Source organism: Pholcus phalangioides, unplaced genomic scaffold (genome assembly GCF_987345545.1).
Source record: "Pholcus phalangioides strain wild (caught in Gottingen) unplaced genomic scaffold, Ppha-v1.0 ptg000013l_1, whole genome shotgun sequence".
Lineage (NCBI taxonomy): Eukaryota > Metazoa > Arthropoda > Arachnida > Araneae > Pholcidae > Pholcus > Pholcus phalangioides.
The window spans coordinates 10,246,764-10,266,409 of NW_028301606.1; the positions used below are offsets into that span (position 1 = coordinate 10,246,764).

General features: G+C 32.7%; 1 protein-coding gene across 6 annotated transcripts in view; it reads right to left on the bottom strand.

Annotated features, from left to right (window-relative positions):
• Nucleotides 1-368: 368 nt before the first annotated feature.
• Nucleotides 369-19,646, bottom strand: part of LOC149078584 (uncharacterized) — a 94,284-nt gene continuing 75,006 nt past the window's right edge. For 5 of the 6 annotated variants that reach the window (XM_089240697.1, XM_089240699.1, XM_089240700.1 and 2 more), the window contains 7 exons: nt 16,877-16,938; nt 13,856-13,919; nt 12,499-12,696; nt 11,649-11,795; nt 7,983-8,355; nt 6,262-6,376; nt 370-2,919 (listed from right to left, as the gene is read on the bottom strand). In XM_089240697.1, the coding sequence (XP_089096823.1) occupies nt 2,799-2,919; nt 6,262-6,376; nt 7,983-8,355; nt 11,649-11,795; nt 12,499-12,696; nt 13,856-13,919; nt 16,877-16,938 (1,080 nt within the window). In that variant the 3' untranslated portion in view covers nt 370-2,798. Of the gene's footprint in view, nt 2,920-6,261; nt 6,377-7,982; nt 8,356-11,648; nt 11,796-12,498; nt 12,697-13,855; nt 13,920-16,876; nt 16,939-19,646 lie in introns of all 6 variants that reach the window. The other variant, XM_089240701.1, reaches the window with a different exon arrangement.

The following is a 19,646-nucleotide window of genomic DNA, read 5'->3' on the forward strand; positions in this document are numbered from 1 at the left end:
TTCCAGCCAGATAAATTTTCATCGAGACATTATAACCAAATGCAAGAATTTTTTTAGAATGTCAATACAATGCACAATTTTCTGAAGAAGCTAAAGGTAATGTTTTTTAAGCACTCGATATAACGCCCTCCCAATATAATGTTAACTAGTTCCATCACTGGAAACTTTGTGTGTGTGTGTGTGTGTGTGTGTGCGCTTGTGATTGCATTTATTTTCTCACATGGTGGCATATATAATGTCTGTTTTCTATAGAATGAAGGGGGCCATTATAATGAGTGCCGATTGTATCTATATGAATTAATTTCAATCGAAATCCCCTGGATATGTGTGCAAAATATGCATTTAGATCATTATACAAAGCGGAAAAAGAAAACAAATTTTTTTCAATTTAGATAATTTATTAAAAACTTATATTAATATATTTCACACAGAAAAACTTTTCAATAACTTCAACCACAATTTTACAAGGAAAGTTTATGAGACAACTCACAAACTACAACAAGGCATCGCACAGAGCAAGCTCAAGGCATTTACCAGTCATTTCTTAAGTTGTACATCCATAATATGTATATGTATGTGAATGGTCCCAAAAATAATCAAGTCGATGAAATAATTAAAAAAATGGAATAAATTATTAACTGGAAAAAATTAGAACCAGCTTATTTCCATCACATTTACTAATACTTCAAGGAAAATTATCAAAAATATTCACTAATTTTAAGAGACACCAACAATCTTTTGAAACCATTTCAAGAAAAATTAAAAACACTTGAGAAATGCTTTTAAAAAAAATGCTGAAAAAAACAACACATTCCATTTGTGATTCTTTATCATTTAAAATATGAAGAAAAAAAATCTAAGGCACATATAAAGGCTTCTAAAAATGAAAAATCAACCATGCACATCATATTTACATTAATATCTTGACCCACCAATGCATAACAATTATAAATCGGAAATTCAGCAGTTAGAAAAAAAAAATTCCCATGATAATGTCGTTCTGCACAAAAATATAGAGAAAAAGACAAAAAAGGCATTAATATTTTATCTACAACCTCAACATTTCATGATATGTGCTGGTAAACATGAATATCATATTTTTCAATGCATATAATTGCACGTTCAAGTTATGACTAGAAATGGTGATAATGTATTTTTTTAGAAAATATTTCACCAAACATCTGCCATTAAATGCAAAAAATTAAAAGAAAATAATAAAAATACAGCCAATGATAGTTAAAAAGAAGCAATAAGTACAAACTGTAAAAAAAAATAATTTACTTGAAAAAATTCAGAAAACACAAAATCCCAAATTTATTTCAATAACAAATTTGTCATTTGAACTCTTTTTCCACATTGTTTCACTTTGGATTTAAACCAGGGGTGTCCAACCCTCGTCCCACATTATGGCTCAACAATAACTCTTGCAAACTTATATAAATATTTTCCCATTTAGATATTTCCAGTTACTTTGTCTTGTTTCTTTTCCTACTTAGAAAGAAAAAGTCTTTCTAGCTCTTATTTGTATTTCAAAAAGTAGCCCAAAAGCGTTTTTTCCCTCCCCCTGCAGCTAAATTTATTAGTTTATGGACTTTTTTTTTTTAAATCTTTTATTTCACATGTAGATACTGTGAAATATTATGTAGAAAATTTTCAATTTTCAATTCAAATTTCATTTCCTTCAATTCAAATTTCATTCATTTCAAATTTTCAATTTTTATTTGCATTGATATATTATGGTATTTATTGGTAGCATATAGAGCTTTTAAATTGACGTATGTTGCATTGTACACATAAGAAAATATTTTTCTCAATTACTAATTTTAATTATTTTTTATTTTAACTTTTTTTCAAATTCTGTTCCTATTATAGAAACTTTCAATTTATTTCTTTGAATCATTGTTAGACTTATGTCTATAAGCGTTGTGGAATACTTTGTCCAGCACAAGACAAATATGAACTATTTCCAATTCAAAAAAAAATTGAGCTAAAACAGTATTTTTTTTTTTCTTCCAATGTGGTCCAGAAACAAAAAAATGATAGACACTCCTGATTTAAACACCAAAATCAATACAAATCTAAAGTAATTAGAACACAAAATGATGCCAATAAAAGCAAAGGATGTTGAGGATTTCTTTTAAAAAAGTAGCAGAAATGCTACCAATAAAAACAAAATTATACTTCACATTTGGATATTTTTAAATATATCAATTTTCTGCTTCTACATTTCATATAAATGCTGTTTAGGAAGTTACTAACAAAAATAATGTTAGTACTACAACTAAATCACTAAGAAATGAAAGTAAAAATGTGATGAAATCTGAATAAAGTCCACGAAGGAAAAGAATTCCAATACTGCAATTCTTGAAATAAAAAAAACATTGAAATGTTTGGTCACAAAATTTAATAAAAATCAATTAATAGATTATATAATTTACATTATAAACACCAAGAAATGTTGAATTTCTGGTGTGAAATATAAAGAAACAAACATTCGGTAACCTCAAATTAAAAGACAAATGCAAAAACTATCACACAAAATACGGCCAGTGATATACGTTAAAAACAAAAACTTGATTTAATAATGTACAATAAAAAAAACAATATCCCAATAAATTGGGTTATTTTTTCTTCTCTTTCTTTGGCAATCAGATATAAATAATTTGAAGTATCATCCAGGCTATTTACAATCTCTAAAAATATCTTTTCTGATATTAATTTGTTTTCAACTCATAACTTATAATTTTCATGTTGAGGAAGGAATGCAGTATATATAACTGCAATGAATTCTATTCAAACTAGATCTTATCTAGATCGCTGAGTCCCAGCTGCTCGTGAAGCTCTTTGAGTCGTTGGGCATAGTATGATGGATGATGAATGAGATCTTGCTCTTGCGTTTCCGTGTTCTCCGCGAATGCACTGAAAAATCCAAATAATAAATGTAAATAGGAAAAGTGCAAAATTTTGTGAAAGAATGCAGGCTTTTCCACTGCTATTGTCATTAAGAGAAGTTTGCTGGCTTTTGAGCCAAGGTCCAGGCAGTATTAAATCAATTTTTCCATCTACACACATCACAAAAGCTAGAAGCCTGAAATAGTGTTAATAGGAGCCAAACATTCTTTTTTTTTCGAGAAAAAAGAGGTCCAAAAAATGCTTCTTTTAATTTTTCCATGAGGCAGCCACCCTTTTCCACATTCAAGCATACCTGCCAAATGTTACGATTTTATCATATTTAGTACGATTTTAGCAAGTTCATACGATTATATGCTTTTGCTTCTAAAAATATGATTTTTTACCAAATTGGTAACACTGACATTTCCAGTGTGTCCCTCAAATTGGTTGGTGTTAGAATCATCGATGGTCCGTTGGTCGGGATCATTCTGCAGAACCTAGCCAAAAAATTCCTGTCCGGTGTAGAACACAGCTAAGAGTTTATGCAGCAGGTTCACTGATGCGGCTTATGGGCCAAAACAATGTCTCAAGCTGCCTCTGTATTAGATAGTATACTGAGTGATGCACCAATCCTTTAGCATCCATTTGATGGATCGATATTTTCTCAAAATGTGCATGCCATCCTAGTCCTTTATGGTCTCATGAATTATATATCATTTTAATTCAGGCCGAATTTTATAAATGAACTTGTGCGAAAAATTATATAGCATTTTATTTTTTCAATTCCAGCCGATTGTTTTTTAAATGAGCTTGTGCCGAAAATTGAGTTCATAATTCCTGCATTTTTGATGGATTTACAATAATAAACCATTATTTTCTCAATATTTGAGTATCGTTGAAATTTCACCATGTCTGAAATATAGAATTATTTTTTATCGTTTAGTTATTCAGGGTCAAATTTTTAGAATTTTTGGAAATTTTTGACAAAAACTAATGCACTTGATTCCATTGTGATATTATTCTATTATATAAAGTTATACAAGATATTAATATCAATCATTCAGGTGGCTATGATGATAAATTTTAAGTTATGAATATCGGATAATTTTTAACACTTTAGCATCCATCTAATGAATTTTTATTTTTGTTTGTTTTCACGTGATCAGGGGACTGTGTGTCCCAGTGAATGAAATCATATTTCATTTTAGATAAAACAACAGTGCAAAAATGTCTAAGCATAGACAAGACAACAAATTTTTACTGATCTGTTTGTCTTCCTAAGAATGTATGTGCGCTTTTTTAAAAAGTAAACCATATGTTTTCTCATGCAGAAATTATTTTTTCTGATTATAATTATAAGATTTCCTCCTAATAAATTTTAGAATGGGGTTCCCCCTACCCCCTGTATATTGGAAAACGGGCCGTGACAAACTTTTTTAGGCATAGGGTACAATTTTTTTTCTTCTGAGAAGTGAATGAAATGAATTGGCAGGTCTGTTCAAGAAAATATGAACTCCAAAAATTTTGGGTTGTCCTCACTCCAATCTACTAACCACATATAGAAAATTTTAGGCACCAATACAAATTTTTTTAGTCACCATGGCCACCTAGGATTTGTCAAGCCCTGATCCACACCCTGGATAATTATCTTCTGTGGCAATGAAATGATCTTTTTTGTCAAGAGATAACTGAAGACCGAAGCCAAAAATTTTCTGGCATATATATATATATATATATGCATTTTTGCCATTGTTCACAGCAGGGTTTGTGCTGCCAATTGCCAGTGCACCAAATCATGACAAAATATTTCATTTGGTGAATGAATAAAGGATCAAATTTGCCAAATCGCAAGTGCCCATTCGGCCTCTTGATGGTCGAATCAGCCATTTGACAGTATTTTTAGAATCCACATTTTATGATGCATCAATTTGGCTCAAGTCCTTCATCATTTGGCTACAACTTTTTCCATCTGATTAGCGAAATTGCTACAATTGATAAAAAGTCAGGGGGGGGGAAACCCTGGTGCACAGGGTAGTTACTTCAAAGGAAATACAAAATAAACAGGTTCTATCTGTATTCATTCTTCCATAATAAAATAAGCCTCAGAATTGAATGTAGTAATATAATTAAAACAGAAAAGATGATCTCTCTGCATCAACCACACCTGGCTTTAGAAAATCGATCCAAGCCTATGTGTCCTACAATTGCTTCACAGCTATACACAAAAACCCTATGCATTCTACACCCTCAGCTGCTATAAATTCTAGCAGACCTCCGGTTTTGACCGCAATCATCTATGGACAGCAGAATTAAATATTTAATTACATAAATTTTTATACACATAAAAATTTAATAATTATATACATTCTATGGAAACAATCCATTAGAAAACATTGGCCATGATACAATCAGGTTTAACATAAGAGGAAACAAAATACCAAAGAAAATAAGAGATTAAACACACACTAATTTATACTAATGTTTTAATTATATATTGTTATAATTATATTGTTTCTGTTATGTTAATCCAGATTGTGTCGTACTCCATGTTTTCCGACAGATTGTTTCCATAGAATGTATATAATTATTTTGTTGGTTGAATAAATAGAAGATGCACTCCGACACAATTCAGCCTCCTAGAAGGTGAACAGAGGAAGTTGTCTTGCATAACATCTCTGGGTGCGAGTGGTCATCAATCAACCAATCAATCTGGACAGCAGAAGAGACCACTTCAATACCACTAAAGATTTCTACAATGGATTTAATTCCATCTGAAACATGGTTTTCTTACAGCTTAAAATTTCAATTAAAATTCTGTATTCACAACAATAACTTCTCAGCCACCTCATTGGGCATTTTGCCTGTTGTGGCGTTGTATTTGTATAAGTCTATTCATATACAGCAGCTACGGCCTCTGTTTCCATTCTGAACGATTCGTCTCGTCACCCAGGACATATTGGGATTGGATTCTGAATTGAGCCCCACAAATGTAAATGAATAGGCTAGTAAAGGAAAGAGTTTTTTTTTAACTCAGCTGAGGTGGATCTCTTGGAGTGCAACATAGGTTTAGATAGACTTGAGTCTGGGGGAGGGGGCACAATGATGATTGCTGATGGGGGGGGGGGGGAGACATGAACTCAGTTCATATATATGCATAAACATTAGATCAATTAGATCAGTGGGCTTTGACAATATGGGGGGAGGCGTTGTCCTTTCTTCGGTATCTCCGCCCATGAGTGACGGCAAGCCATGACTATATATGTGTGAATAGACCTTAATAAAACCCTTTTTTTTCCCAAAAGCCATTTACCTTTGAGCAATGAATAGATTCCAAACATAAAGTGCAAATTCATGGCATGTTTTGCTTACCTCATGACCAGAACATCATTACCACTTGAAATTGGATTTATTCTTGCTCCTAAAATTTGTTCAGATTCTGAAGAAGTAGAAGAGCGATCACTGTGATAGCTGTCTCTGAGATATCCTATGAGAAAAACCAAATAAGATTCACTATAGATTATGAATTAAAAGCATGAACAGTGAGGGGAAAAAAAATCACAGAATTTATCTCAGGAAAAACAAAATTATATGCACTGTATCTGTATAAACCATATTTTAAAGGGATTATACTTTAAAAAATCAAAAATCTATAAGGAGCCATCCAAGGAAAAAATATCAGCAGAATTTTAGCAATTTTCCCCCCCTTCCTCCTGTCAGCAAAAGTATATATATAAGCTCACTCTGTCCCCTTCCTACCACGTACCACATATAGTTATCATAGACATACACATGAACAGGCATAGGGGTGTGCCCTTCCCACCACTCAAAATTTGCTTTTGATGCAGAAAAGTATTTTTGTGGAAAAAATTAAAATATTGAAAGGGAATACCTTTATAATGTGTCAATGTTAATTTCAATGCTATCTGAAGGCTAATAACTCAAAATTTCTTACCAAGAAATTTCTTGTCAAATCAACATTTAACTTTATTTCTGCTAAAATCATTCAAAAATGCTCTACACCTGTTGACTTCTTCCCCTTGATTTCTTTGAAGTGCTTCATATTCATAAAAATTATCTTTCTTTGCTTAGTGATTTCTTCAGCACTCCACATTTCTCCAATATTGGGGTTCAATTCTTAAATTTGCCCCTCCATGTCACTCATCATCGTAACCATATCAATCATAATCACGGTGTTCCTCTGCCATCATCATCACCATCATGCATTCATCTTCTATCCGACCACATGCATTCATCTTCTATCCGACCACATGCTTTCACTCTAGCAAATAGTCTGCACTATATCAGACCAGTGTTACACTGAAGAAGAGGCTACATCAGCCTTGTGGTGTTTTAATCTTTTGTTTTGGGTCATTTGCATTGGAGTTTACATATTCTACAGGTGGTTTCCTTTAAAAAATCCAGGATCTGGCTATAGTTATTATGGACATTTTGTTTATTGCAACAGTTAATCCTAATATTGTGAAAAAATTTTAACACTGAAATGTATCCATCAAGCATGTCATCACTAAAGGCTGCACCAGTTGTTTTTTTTTCCCCCCTATTTCCTAGAGTATACTGTTATTTTAAATGGATATTATAGATCCCAACGAAGGAAAATGGACATTAACATTAAAAAAATTTCAAATTTGACATACATGTCTAAATATATGTTAAATGTATTTTAATATACATGTCCAGTTTCATACTAGACATGTATATTAGAATTTGTCTTTAAATCCCTATACAATTCAAATGGTCAATGCATTGCCAGATGAATAATATCAATAGACTGTCACAGCTTGACTTCATTGAAACCTTGCTTGTTCTAGAGCTATTTAAGTGAGAAAACTTGTGTTTTAACACCGAAAAACCTATCACACATGCCAATATAAAGCAGAGAACCTCCTATTAAATTTGCACCGAATGAGACAAGACTATGAAAATAAGATATAAGTATGTGTACAAACAAATGCAAGTGTAAGCATGAATTATAAATTGAGCTTAATTAATTTTCATGCATAAACCATGTATTACAATTAATTTAGCTCAATATATATATATTGTATACACATGAGACTAATTCTAATAACCTGATCTAGGAGACTTGTTATGAGTAACTTTGTTGAGAGATTTCAGTTCTTTCTCAATGAGGCGGGATGATGGCGATACGTGAGCTGCTTTCCGCCAATTTGACACAAAATATTTCATCCTATGCGTGGCTATGATAGCAAAAGCTACAGATCTAAAATGTAGATGTTGTTTATAGTTTCCATCAGCACTGCTGCTTGCCCGCGAAGTGTTTAGATTTCCACACAGAGCTATTCCCATTCTGGCACAAGTCGCAATCACAAACTCTTCTGTTGCTTGATATCCACTCAGTAATTGCAAAAAATATCTTTTCTGATAAATCAGATCATTTCTATAACTTTGACTCCTACGGTATTTCCAATACAAATGCTGTATCTGTAAAAGAATTTTGCACATCAGTGATGCACTGCATAAGAGACAAAAGAATCCCTTTAACCACTTCTCAGATCAATAAATTAAAATTTAAAAGCAAACCAAGAGATGATTGCTTTCCCCCCCCCCCCCTTAAAGTCACAAACATCAGTAAAAAAAAAATTAAATAAAAAACCAGGGAAAGTGTTCTATAGTGTTTGGTAACACCATCTTTGAACTAAAAAATAAGTTAAACTAGAGTAAATGATTGATGATTAGAAATAAAAATTCAAAAAACCTGCATTGAATATAGGGAAATCCCACCGTAGTTACATTAGTTGCAAAAGATGTTACCAGACTCCTGCACAGGCAAAACTGATAAGTGGTTAAGAGAGAGATTTATATCACAAAGTGCAGAAATTTCTTTTATCACAAAGCCAAACACACAAAATACTTTTCTTTCACTGTTCCAATGAATAAATGATACTGATACTGAGATAAGTTGGTAGAGCGTGCACATACACACTGAATAATTTGTTGCATATGAATAATCAAGAAACATACAACAAAACAAACTGCAAAAGGTTTTTTACAGCAAAATTTTGCAATAAAATTAAATCGTCTATGAAGAATGCAATTGAAGTACACAAATGTTTGTTTCTGATTAAATATTCCGATTTTAATGATAGCTTTTTAAAATCTTCCTTTCTCACCAAATCGGAATATGGCTTCGCAGCAACAAATTCACTTTCATCTTTTTTAAATGTTATTCTATACTAGGGGGTCAGCAATAAAATTTTCATGGAGGCTATTTGATGTGGTTTTCCCTAAATCAAGCAGTCCCACAACCGGTGATGTTTTGATCTGAAGTTTTGTCATTTTGGTGCTGTTTGGACCAGTGGAATTGCCTTTCACAATCCTTTGAGTTGGGGAGATTTAATTTTGATATCCTTGTACATATACAGGGATATTAAAACCAACAAACTTGTCGCAAACTAGATATCATCACCAAACTAGACAAATCTACCAAAGCATAACATTAGAGTTTGTCTATCCTTGATTAAAACCAATCTTTCACGATGCAAATATCATTACAATTTATGCTTCCATGGATCTATATTCTAATGATTTTCAAAGAAAAAAATGTTCCAGCAATTAAACTGTGAGATCAGTGAGTTACTAATTACTGTTCCACATCTTCCTGTTCTATATCTATTTCAAAAGATTAAAAAAAAGGGAAGTCTCAATAATAAAAAAAGACAAGACTTTTCAGCTGTTCCAATCTGTGCGAGACTATCTTAACTAAGGGTACAAATATTCAATCATTAACCTTAACTCTCATAGTTTGAAAAATAGATGGCAGCACTAAAAATTCACACAAACACTAGATACACATGCACACATTCATACTTCACCAAACACCAACTCTGGCCATATCGCTATACTGCAATTTACCGCCATTAATGAACTGGGTTGGAAACGAATGCACCATCTATCAGTGGTTGTCTCAAGCTCATTAGGAAAATATCTTATCTACATTCTTCTCAGAATTTGAACCTGGGACCATGACGGCAACCTTCACCCAGTAGTAGACGAGCACCTCACCACGACACCACTCGGGTGCTACACTCACACTTCTTAACATGGTGATCGACCAGAGTTGCGCTCAGTTTAAAGGATTATCTTTACTAATCTCACAGAAAAAGGCCAGACCTGCAGGGAGTGTTGACTAATATCTCAAAATTAGGGTGTAGGCATACAATAAGAAGTAATATGTGCTTTCAATATTGAAATCACATATTATTTCTATTTATTATTCTATTCAAAGAAAATATTTTGAGAATTTTCAAAATCGCAGATTACTTTTGCAAACTAATTAGATTGCTGCTGAACTAACAGAAAGCCCAATACTCTAAACAGTTAAGATGATTCAAGAACAGAAATACAAGTGATTTCATCCTATGATGTATAGGTTGTAGTGTTTTATATTTTTCCCTCTTACATTTCTTATTTTTCAAATGCTTCTTATGTTTTCATACCATATTCATATAAGCTTCTTGAGGAGAAATTTAAAAGAAAAACTGTTTTCAGATGTAGTTCTGAAAATTAATGAATTAAATAGTATAAGAAAATTACCTTGAATAACACAGGAAGAAAAACATTAAAATAATAAAAACAATACTAAAATTACAATAAAAGTAAAACCCAAAATTATTTTGACTAATAATTACACTTATAGCAGTTTTTCCAAACCTTTTTTAATCATAACCCCCATCAAAGTCTCTCTGAAATCCTGATGTCTTCCTCCGCCCTCCCATCAGAGCCGTAACTAGAACTTTTGTCAGGAGAGTTCTTCCCCCCACAACCTCCAAGAAACTTCATAGTTCCATAATAATGGTTTTTACATTTAAAGAAACTTTTTTTTTGCTTTTCATCCTTTGCCAATCAGGGGCTTTGAATTCTTAAATTTTACCACTTGGAAGCTTTTTCCCATTACTTGTGATTCTTATTATTCAAAAAGTAAACCTGTTGACATAGAACAGTGATTTTCAATGTAGGTGTTAATGCCCTCAGGGGGCAATGGAATGTTCCAGGGAGTAGAAGCTACGGATATAACATAAGATCCTATGGGTTAGATTACGTTGGGGGCGATGGGAGAAAAAAATTTCAGAAGAAGGGGGCTAGGGGACAAAAAGGTTGGGGAACTATGACATAGAGGGAGTCAAAAAGGTAATTTATTAAATAAAAAAGCAGTAATTTTTAACCAGGAGTCCTTGAAGAGATTTCAGGGGGGTCTCAGCTTGGAGGAGAAAACAATTAATTCCCTTCATTATAATTATTGCTACATACAGAAAATTATTTCGTAAAAGAGTCTGTAGCTTTCATTTGCCTTCATTTTATTGGCACAAAGGGTCTACAGACTTCATCTTACTGGCACAAATTGTCCATGGGACACAAAACATTTTTTAAAAAAATCCTTGGTCAAACTCATTCCAAAGAAAACACTAAGAAAGAAAGAATTTGTCAAGAAATCGTTTAAAAATATAAATTTGAACTGATATAAAAAATGGTGGGAGTTCTGAAAAGTTCCACACACAAGTCTTAATAGAAAAACTCATTCTAAAATTTCCCCCTTCAAAATCAAATTTCCCCTTTGTGGAACATGAGCCCCCACATTGGGAATCCCAGATTTAGACAAAAGTTTCACATTAACCTGTCACCATAAATACAATGACATTTATACTACACAGTGCATGACACAAATACTTCCAATCAAGAAATAAAATAGAAAGAAACTGCAACATTTAACACATTACCTTCCATGCATTACTATCAGGATTACTTTTACTCTCAGTTGGACTACAAGATGTTACTTTAACTAACGATTTTACTGTTTTGGCCTTTACATTAGATAAGCTATTAACATGCACACTCATAGAACTTTCATCTGCAGGCAAAGGAACCTACACAAAAACAAGAATGACAAAAAATACAGATGAAAATTTACTTTACACAAACATGTAACAGGAATGAAAAAAAATCCACACCATGACATTATTAGGGAATTTTTCTCTAATAGGGTTGTGAATAAATAGAATAGCTTACCTCCAGGGGTTGTGAATTCAATTGACTCATTTAAGAAGAAATACGATGCTTATAATGGAAGGAATCAAGAAGCTGCCCAGTCTTAGATAAGACAACCATAATTTCTTTTATGGCAGTGTATTAGATATTATTCACCTTTAATGCTCGAGATGGTAAGCCTTCCGATTTCTATAGCATTAATACATGTCTCATCAGCGGAGCCTTTCAAGCATTAAGGATTAATTATTATTTTTTCATGATAAATGCTCTTATATTGGGTCGCTGTATTTTAGTTATATTTGGCATACATATTTTTTATGGGCATCTTTTTTCAGCCACCTTGCTTGGCAATTTGCTTGTTGTGGACTTGGTATTTGTATTTATTTGCATCTGCTCTTTACACATTCTTTAGTGAACATAATTTTTTAAAAATCAATCTTTTTGACTCACTCAATTACTCTTTTTTTATCTACTCTTTTTGACTATTTGAAGAAATGTAATTTGCAATTTGTAATTTTTTTGTGACTTAATGAAAATTAATAATATGCAAACAAAAAAATGGAAATTAACAAATATACATACATTTGTATCGTAAGGAGAAGAAGATTTCCACTGCAACCAATCAGGAATTCCCGAAGGTTGTTGCAAATGTGGATGCCGTAGAGTGATCTCAGCAATTAATGAACCAATAGATGCCGAATCTAGTGAAATAGTTCTTTTCATTTCACTGTCTTTTGTATCATCTGTTGCAACTGCATTGATGAGCTTTTCCTGAGGTGTCTTTAAAATTGATACCAATATATATAAGCTATACATCATATACATACTACATATTAATCATGCTTTCATGCTCATGAAACATTTTAGAAAATCAATCTAAACATAAATTTAAAAAAAAACACTTGTTTCATATTTGCAAACATTACTCATAGCTTGAATATAAGTGTGTGATCAAGGCAAAAACAATATATGGTGGATCCACCACTATGTTTCTCTAAAAACCATTATGAAAAACACTTTAAGCAGGGGAAAATGCTTTACCCCTTTCTAAGGCTGTAACACTTCTTTACTGCTTAAATTCTCCTTTAGGAAGTGCAAATCACACCACAATAGTTTGGGTTTGGCATTATAAAAGTCCAATAATATAAAAATTATTTCCTCTATTGGTATTATCAAAACAATAATAAATCACAAAAACGAGAGAAATTTGAAAGAAAAAAAATAGCCCATGAAAAGGTTAAACAGGAAATCTCAAGTATTTGTTACAGTTGGGACCACCAAAATTAATCATACAAAATGTTAAAACATAATAAGTGGAATCCACTGTAGCAACAACAATGTAAATATCCAAATTTAAATAAGTGAAAATTTTATAGATCAAAATATTGAATTAAATTTTCAAACTTCATATACAGTTTGATACCTTTTTCCGTATTTTATTTAACCTTTTTTTTATAACCTTTAGAAAGACTATTTCTAATTATTTTTATGATTGTGAAAATTAATAAGTGTGGATTTACTTTGTTTCTTTTAGGCACACAGTTTGAATCAGACAAAATAAAATTAAGAGGCATAACTATAGGGTGTTACAAAAAAGCTAGGTAATTTATAGGCATTGTATAATATTTCATCATGTATATATACATTGTTTATAATTTTTTTGATTGCATTTTTAATTGGGTTGCTGTATTTTAGTAATATATGACATCCATATTTGTTAAGGGCATTTTTTTCTCAGACACCTCATTGGGCATTTTACTTGTTGTGGCCTTCTATTTGTATTTTTAATTTGAATTATTTTAAAAAGCATCTGAAACACAGTGAATTTCTCAAAGGAAAATCAGAAAAATTTCATGAAAATAAATAACTTGAATTAAATAAAGCTAAAATTAAGTAAATAAACAAAACATATTTGCATGCATTTCAAACATATACTCACATTCATGTCACCAGCAAGCGAAAGCATTGGTAGGTAAGGTGAAGAGGCAGAGATAGTGTTGGCTCTGTCAAAAATCCAATAAACGTAATTAAAATATGTCAAATATTTGAGAAATTAATAAAGGCTCTAAAACTTAGAGATGCAAAATTCTCGAGAATAATCTTTCGGAGAATATTCTCATCGAGGAGAATATTCTCTGCTAGGACTACTATTATAAATAACTTCAGAATATTCTTATAAGTTCTTGATGAGAATATTCTCCTCTTATTTATAATATAGTTACATATAATATCCTTGATAATATTCTCTGGAAAGACTTTCATAAATTACTGGGGAATATTCTTGTAGAAAATGATAAGAATTATTCTGAAGTTATTAATAATCCTTCCAGAGAATATTCTCGAATATTCTCCTTGATGAAAATATTCTTCAGTTACCAAAATCTTTCCAGAGAGTATTATCAAGAATATATGTAATAACATGTATTATAATAAATAATCTTGATAAATAACTTGAGAATAATAATTATTTTTTTATAATAATTATTATTTTTGATAAGAATATTCTCTAGTAATTTATAATAGTAGTCCTTTGTAGGAGTAGGAGAATATTCTTGAGAATATTCTCCAGAGAATGTCCCTGTCTCTCTTCCCGTCAAGAAGATGGGTATATTGAAGTTTGTAGACCACAATATTAAAGTTTGAAAGCAAGAAAATTAAACCAACATGGGGCTGAATCGCACAATTTTTAAAAGAAATGTGAGTGATGCAGAATTTGAGTGTATGTGCATTGAAAAAACAACAGTTCTGTATCTTCTTAGAATGAAGGTGATTGTATAATAATTGCTTCCTTTATCAATCAACTTCGATTTAATTTTTTTTGTGTGTTGTGAACTTATTTTTAAAAATGTAACTCATTTTAAAATAATTTTTTAAGGTTTCAGTCTAAAGGTTTCTAAAATCTTTATAACCAAACTTTTAAAACCTCTCATCATGTGACCTGGGAATATTCTCAAACTAAAAGTTGTAATTGGGGGAGATTATACCAAAAATTTTTTTGTTGTAAATGTTTTAAGTAATGAAAACTGATTTATATTTCACAATATAAACAAAATTATTAAAAAAATTTAAATTATTTAAAAGAAAAATGATTCTCAATTATTCTCCAATTTTTACATCCAGGAGAATATTCTCACCTCACATCTCTACTAAAACTAAACTAAGTTTTTAAAACAATTATTTAACAGATATTTAGTTATTATGCTGAAAATGAAATATAACCTTGGGCATGATAAGATACAACTGTAGCATGAATCCCTTGGCTTTCAGACAATGCTTTAGATATTTATTAGATGTTTTGAAGGAAAATGAAAAGATTTTCTTTGAATTAATAAATGGTAAAAAAAATAATAGCTATGAATATTTGATATTGTGACTGAATTTGATATTGTGATTCAATATTTGATATGAGACACAAATCACTTAAACTTTGAATCAAGAGCAAGACATTCCTATACCAGGAAAAAAACTGATTTATATTCCATTTTGCAGAAGGAATTTATGTAGCTTATTTTCATGACATGGTATAGACATGCCACATTCACAAATGAAACTTAATTAACATTAAAAAAAATTATAATCACGTCTTTTTTTCTTACAAGATTAAAAAAATGAAGTTCTAATGAAAATAATCAAAATTATGGAATCAATTGGTAGAATGATCTCTCACTTATGCATTGGTGCAAGAAAACAAGAAAAAAAAAGATGCATAAGTAAGAGAAATGTATATAACTGACGAGCATATTTACCTATATCTTTCACTGAGTGCAGAAAATCATCATATAAGTGAGAAGGTGTATAAGTAAGCGATCAATGTATATACAAAATCAATGAAAAAGAACTGTAATTATTATTCAGATAAGGGGGTTTCTTAGCATTTTGTGCTTCATAGATCCCCTTTGTGCCAATAAGATGAAGTATACGTACCCCCATGCCAGTAAAGTAGGCCAAGGACCTATTTACAAAATATTATTTAGTATAAAGCAATGTCAAATAAATAAGTTAATCATTTTCTCATTCAAGCTCATAGACACCCTGAAATCTCCCTAATGAGGACCGCTAATGAGTCCATGGACCCCTGGTAAAGAACCCCTGATTTGTATAAATATAATTATTATACTAGTTAGATTGTTGCAGATGAAATGCTAGATCTGGTAGTGAAAACTCAAAGAGTAAATTTATAGAAACTGAGTTTTATTAATCAAATAGGCAACATTTGATATTAGTATAAATAATTCTAATCAAAACACTAATGCTTTTTATACTAGTTCTATAAAAGATCAGCATTCTGGACTGAAGAAATTCCTGAAAGACACTTCAAACAGCTGTTTCATCACTGAACCTTTCTCCTTTCAATCAATGGTAAAAAGTTTTAAGAAAATGGCTGTTGGTTGGCAAGTGGACTGGAGATCACTGTGTAAAGAAGAGTCATGTCTTCCTGTTTCAAGATAGCAGGAAAGTGTGAACATCCAGTAACACAATGTTTCCTTCAGTAAGCTTATGGGAAACTCAATTATCAAACTTCCTACATTAACAAAGAATGAAATAACAAAGAAAGCACAAAACTATTGAGCACTGGATCCCTGAAGGAAAAAGTACCCACATGCTGCCTACATCTCGCACCAGGTCTGGTACTATAAGGCTTTTGTCAAATGTGCACCCCTGACTACATGATGTCAGAGTTAGGCATGTTTCGTGTTCGAGAAGTGCTGCCATCTGGCTTCTGTATTGGAAGTGACAAATGCCTGAATATCTGTGTTTATGTATCTTTTTGAAGGTTTGAATTACACCTCATACTAAAAGCTGGAGCTAAAATGATTCCTTGCTCTGACTATATCTGAGAATTATTTATAACTACAAGTCCCAAACATTACTTCATTCTAAAACCAGACATTTCCAATAAGCAACAACCTAAATACATTGACGAAAATTACAAACATATATGAGATGTAATCAAAGTTACCCTGAAGGTAGATTACTCCTTGGTTTTTCAATTGAAGGAGGTTGATCACCTTGACCTAGTTCCTAAAAAAATAAAAGCAAAATGTATAGCAAGAAATACAGTGATTTAGCATATACAGGGGTGCAAGTGCCCCTCATTCATTTTGGAGCAGCAATATTTCATTTTTGGAGAAGAAATTTCAAAAATGGAGCAGAACTAAAAAAACTAACTATAAACTACTACTGCAATATAACATTTAATTTTTCTGTGAAATGCCAAAAGTTTTGCCAAAAATGGTTGGAACAAATTCTAAACAAATTTCCTTCACAAATCAAAGTCCATTTAAATTTTTTCTGCAGTATCTTATCTGTCACTACTAAAACATGCATTACTGAAATGACGAATGACTGAAAAGCCCCATGTATACTGAAAATCTAGGCAGCAAGAACTTCTGCTGCTTGAACACCAAAATCTTATTCATCCTGATATAGCAAAAAAAAGTGTGTGCAGAATATAATAAAGGTTTCCGTGAAAAAAAAAAGCTTCTCACAGAATTTAAAGAAATGATTAAATTTAAAAGCACAATGCAAAAAACGAGAAAAATATAAATACCTTATTTACTTAAACAATTTCTCAACATAATAGCACATTAATAGATTAAAAATGTTTTTTTTCCTGCTGTTTTCTCCGAGTGAAGCCCCTGATACAATATTTTCTATATGAATCACGAGTCGCTTTCAGAAGTTCAGCATCTCAATTTTCTTTTTAATTTTTCATACCCTTGAACATAAGATTTTGTGAGATATAGATGGCTTTTTTCTCAGCCAGACATATCAAGGAAACAGTTATTTTCCGGATATTATGCTGAGGTGAGCTCGGAAAGAAAAGTCATCACGTCTCCGCCGGGACTCGAACCCAGGCCCTCTTGCATACCGGGCAAGCATCCCGGCGGAGACGTGATGACTTTTCTTTCCGAGCTCACCTCAGCATAATATCCGGAAAATAACTGTTTCCTTGATATGTCTGGCTGAGAAAAAAGCCATCTATATCTCTCTAAACCGTCCCACCCGGGGGCCATTTCCTGAAGTTAAGAGAGGCTACTAATGCCTCTACTTCAGCGCCTCACAACACAGTGCGTGAAATTTGGAAGGCAGATTCATGTGTCTCCAGTGGTGTAGATGGTAGCATGCTTGCCCGGTATGCAAGAGGGCCTGGGTTCGAGTCCCGGCGGAGACGTGATGACTTTTCTTTCCGAGCTCACCTCAGCATAATATCCGGAAAATAACTGTTTCCTTGATATGTCTGGCTGAGAAAAAAGCCATCTATATCTCTCTAAACCGTCCCACCCGGGGGCCATTTCCTGAAGTTAAGAGAGGCTACTAATGCCTCTACTTCAGCGCCTCACGACACAGTGCGTGAAATTTGGAAGGCAGATTCATGTGTCTCCAGTGGTGTAGATGGTAGCATGCTTGCCCGGTATGCAAGAGGGCCTGGGTTCGAGTCCCGGCGGAGACGTGATGACTTTTCTTTCCGAGCTCACCTCAGCATAATATCCGGAAAATAACTGTTTCCTTGATAAGATTTTGTGTCTTTTATTCCATTAAAGTATTGGATGGACAGATTTTTCACTGTTCAAACAGACTTTTGTTAACACTGAACTTGTTAACTCTCTCACTGTCTACGTTACTATGTGCTAAAGATAAAATACCTTCACCAAAACTGGAAAAATTATGAATTTTGAGCTGCTGCTTTCAAGCTTACAGTTTGAATATGTCTGCCCAATATCAAACTATCTATTCTCTGAACTGATTATTACTTCTTGTAATTCTTTGCATTGTAGTGCAATCCATTCATCACACATAATTGATAGTTCTGTTGGTGATACAATGTTAAGCAACATTCCAGCAATACGTGGGGGGAGTAATGTACCATCCCAACAATGCACAAGAGGGAGCACAAAAAATAAGAGAGGGTGCAAATATTTCATTCTCTCCAACATGTTTTGGAAAGGTAGGACATTTATATATAATAGGTATCTCACAGAAGTTATGTAAAATGAGTATGCTCTTATAAGGCCTATATAGTACTAACTCCTTCCTTTGACTATTCTTAAGAGCATGCCCCCCCCCCCAAAGCAGGGGCGGACCGGGCGGCCATATTGGGCGCTGCTCTAGGTGGTGTACCAAATGCAGTTGAAAGGGTGAAAAAGCTTTGTCGACCAAAAAAAACGTGGTCAGTAGCGCCAAAAATAGGTTCTGCATGGGTAGAGATCTTTTCCTAGAGCAGCCCCATTCGCCAAATCCGGATTTTCACGATGTGAAATCGTCACGATCGGCAACCGCCGACGATAACCACACGACTGCATAGTGTCTGGATGACAAAACTATGGATATTTTAGCTGGAGTTTTTACAGATCCCGTTTTTTCCCAACGATCTCCGAAAAATTTCGGTGATTTAAACGAGTAAACCAGTCCCCTTTTCGAAAAGGCGCATGTACAATCTTGTGAAAAATAAAGCGAATTTACACTGTAGATATGCTGTCTTTGAACACAGGTTGGTAGCTGGGAAATTAGTTATTTTTCAGTATATAACCAGCTGGACAAAAAACGCTATCTGAAAATCGGAAAATTTGGCATATTCATTCAGGGACTTTGATTGCGCGCAGGTTATACCAATAACAGTACAGGATTTTGTACTTCAAGGTAGTAGAACTACTTCCAAGGTCACGAAATAATGCGATTGTGGTACATGGTGAGAAGTGAAGTTTTTCCCGTATCTTTTTCCTTTCCTC